The sequence below is a fragment of the Cryptosporidium ubiquitum genome (genome assembly GCF_001865345.1).
Source record: "Cryptosporidium ubiquitum isolate 39726 chromosome Unknown contig_8, whole genome shotgun sequence".
NCBI classification, from domain to species: domain Eukaryota; phylum Apicomplexa; class Conoidasida; order Eucoccidiorida; family Cryptosporidiidae; genus Cryptosporidium; species Cryptosporidium ubiquitum.
In genome coordinates, this window is record NW_021639831.1 from 1 (window position 1) to 490 (window position 490).

Consider the following 490-nt stretch of genomic DNA (forward strand, 5'->3'; position numbering starts at 1 on the left):
AGGCCAAAGCCAAGAAAGAAAAAGAGGAGGCTGAGGCCAAAGCTAAGAAAGAAAAAGAGGAAGCTGAAATAAATAAGGAAAAGGAAGAAACAAAAGCGGATTTAGATGCAGAAAAAAGCACTGTGACTAAAGAAAAAAAATCAATTGGGTTACCTGGTAAAACAATAGCAAAAACAAAGTCAAAACCAAATCCTATTTTATCAAAACTTCCTTCTAACATAAATAAAGAAAAAGGTAGTTCGGAGGACTATACTGAAAATAAGATAGAAAATGAGGAGGAATCAAACAAAAAAGAATCTGAAGATGAAGATAAATTTAACAAAGCCGACTCTAAAGTTAAATTAAAGCCAAAGTCACCAGCTAAAAAAAGTTTACTATTAAAATCTAAGACTGACAAAGAAGAGGACAAGAATGAAAAATTAAAAGAAACTGAAAAAGAATCATTCAAAGAAGAGTCCAAAGAAGAATCCAAAGATGAGGAGAAAAAAGA

At 31.4% G+C, this 490-nt stretch overlaps 1 protein-coding gene across 1 annotated transcript in view; it reads left to right on the forward strand.

Moving 5' to 3' along the window:
- Nucleotides 1-474: 474 nt before the first annotated feature.
- cubi_01265 (uncharacterized protein) overlaps nucleotides 475-490 on the forward strand; it is a gene marked incomplete at both ends in the record, with an annotated part of 3,201 nt that continues 3,185 nt past the window's right edge. Inside the window, one exon of the mRNA XM_029018277.1 lies at nucleotides 475-490. This exon is cut by the window's right edge and continues 3,185 nt beyond it. Coding sequence (XP_028873270.1) covers nucleotides 475-490 — 16 coding nt within the window.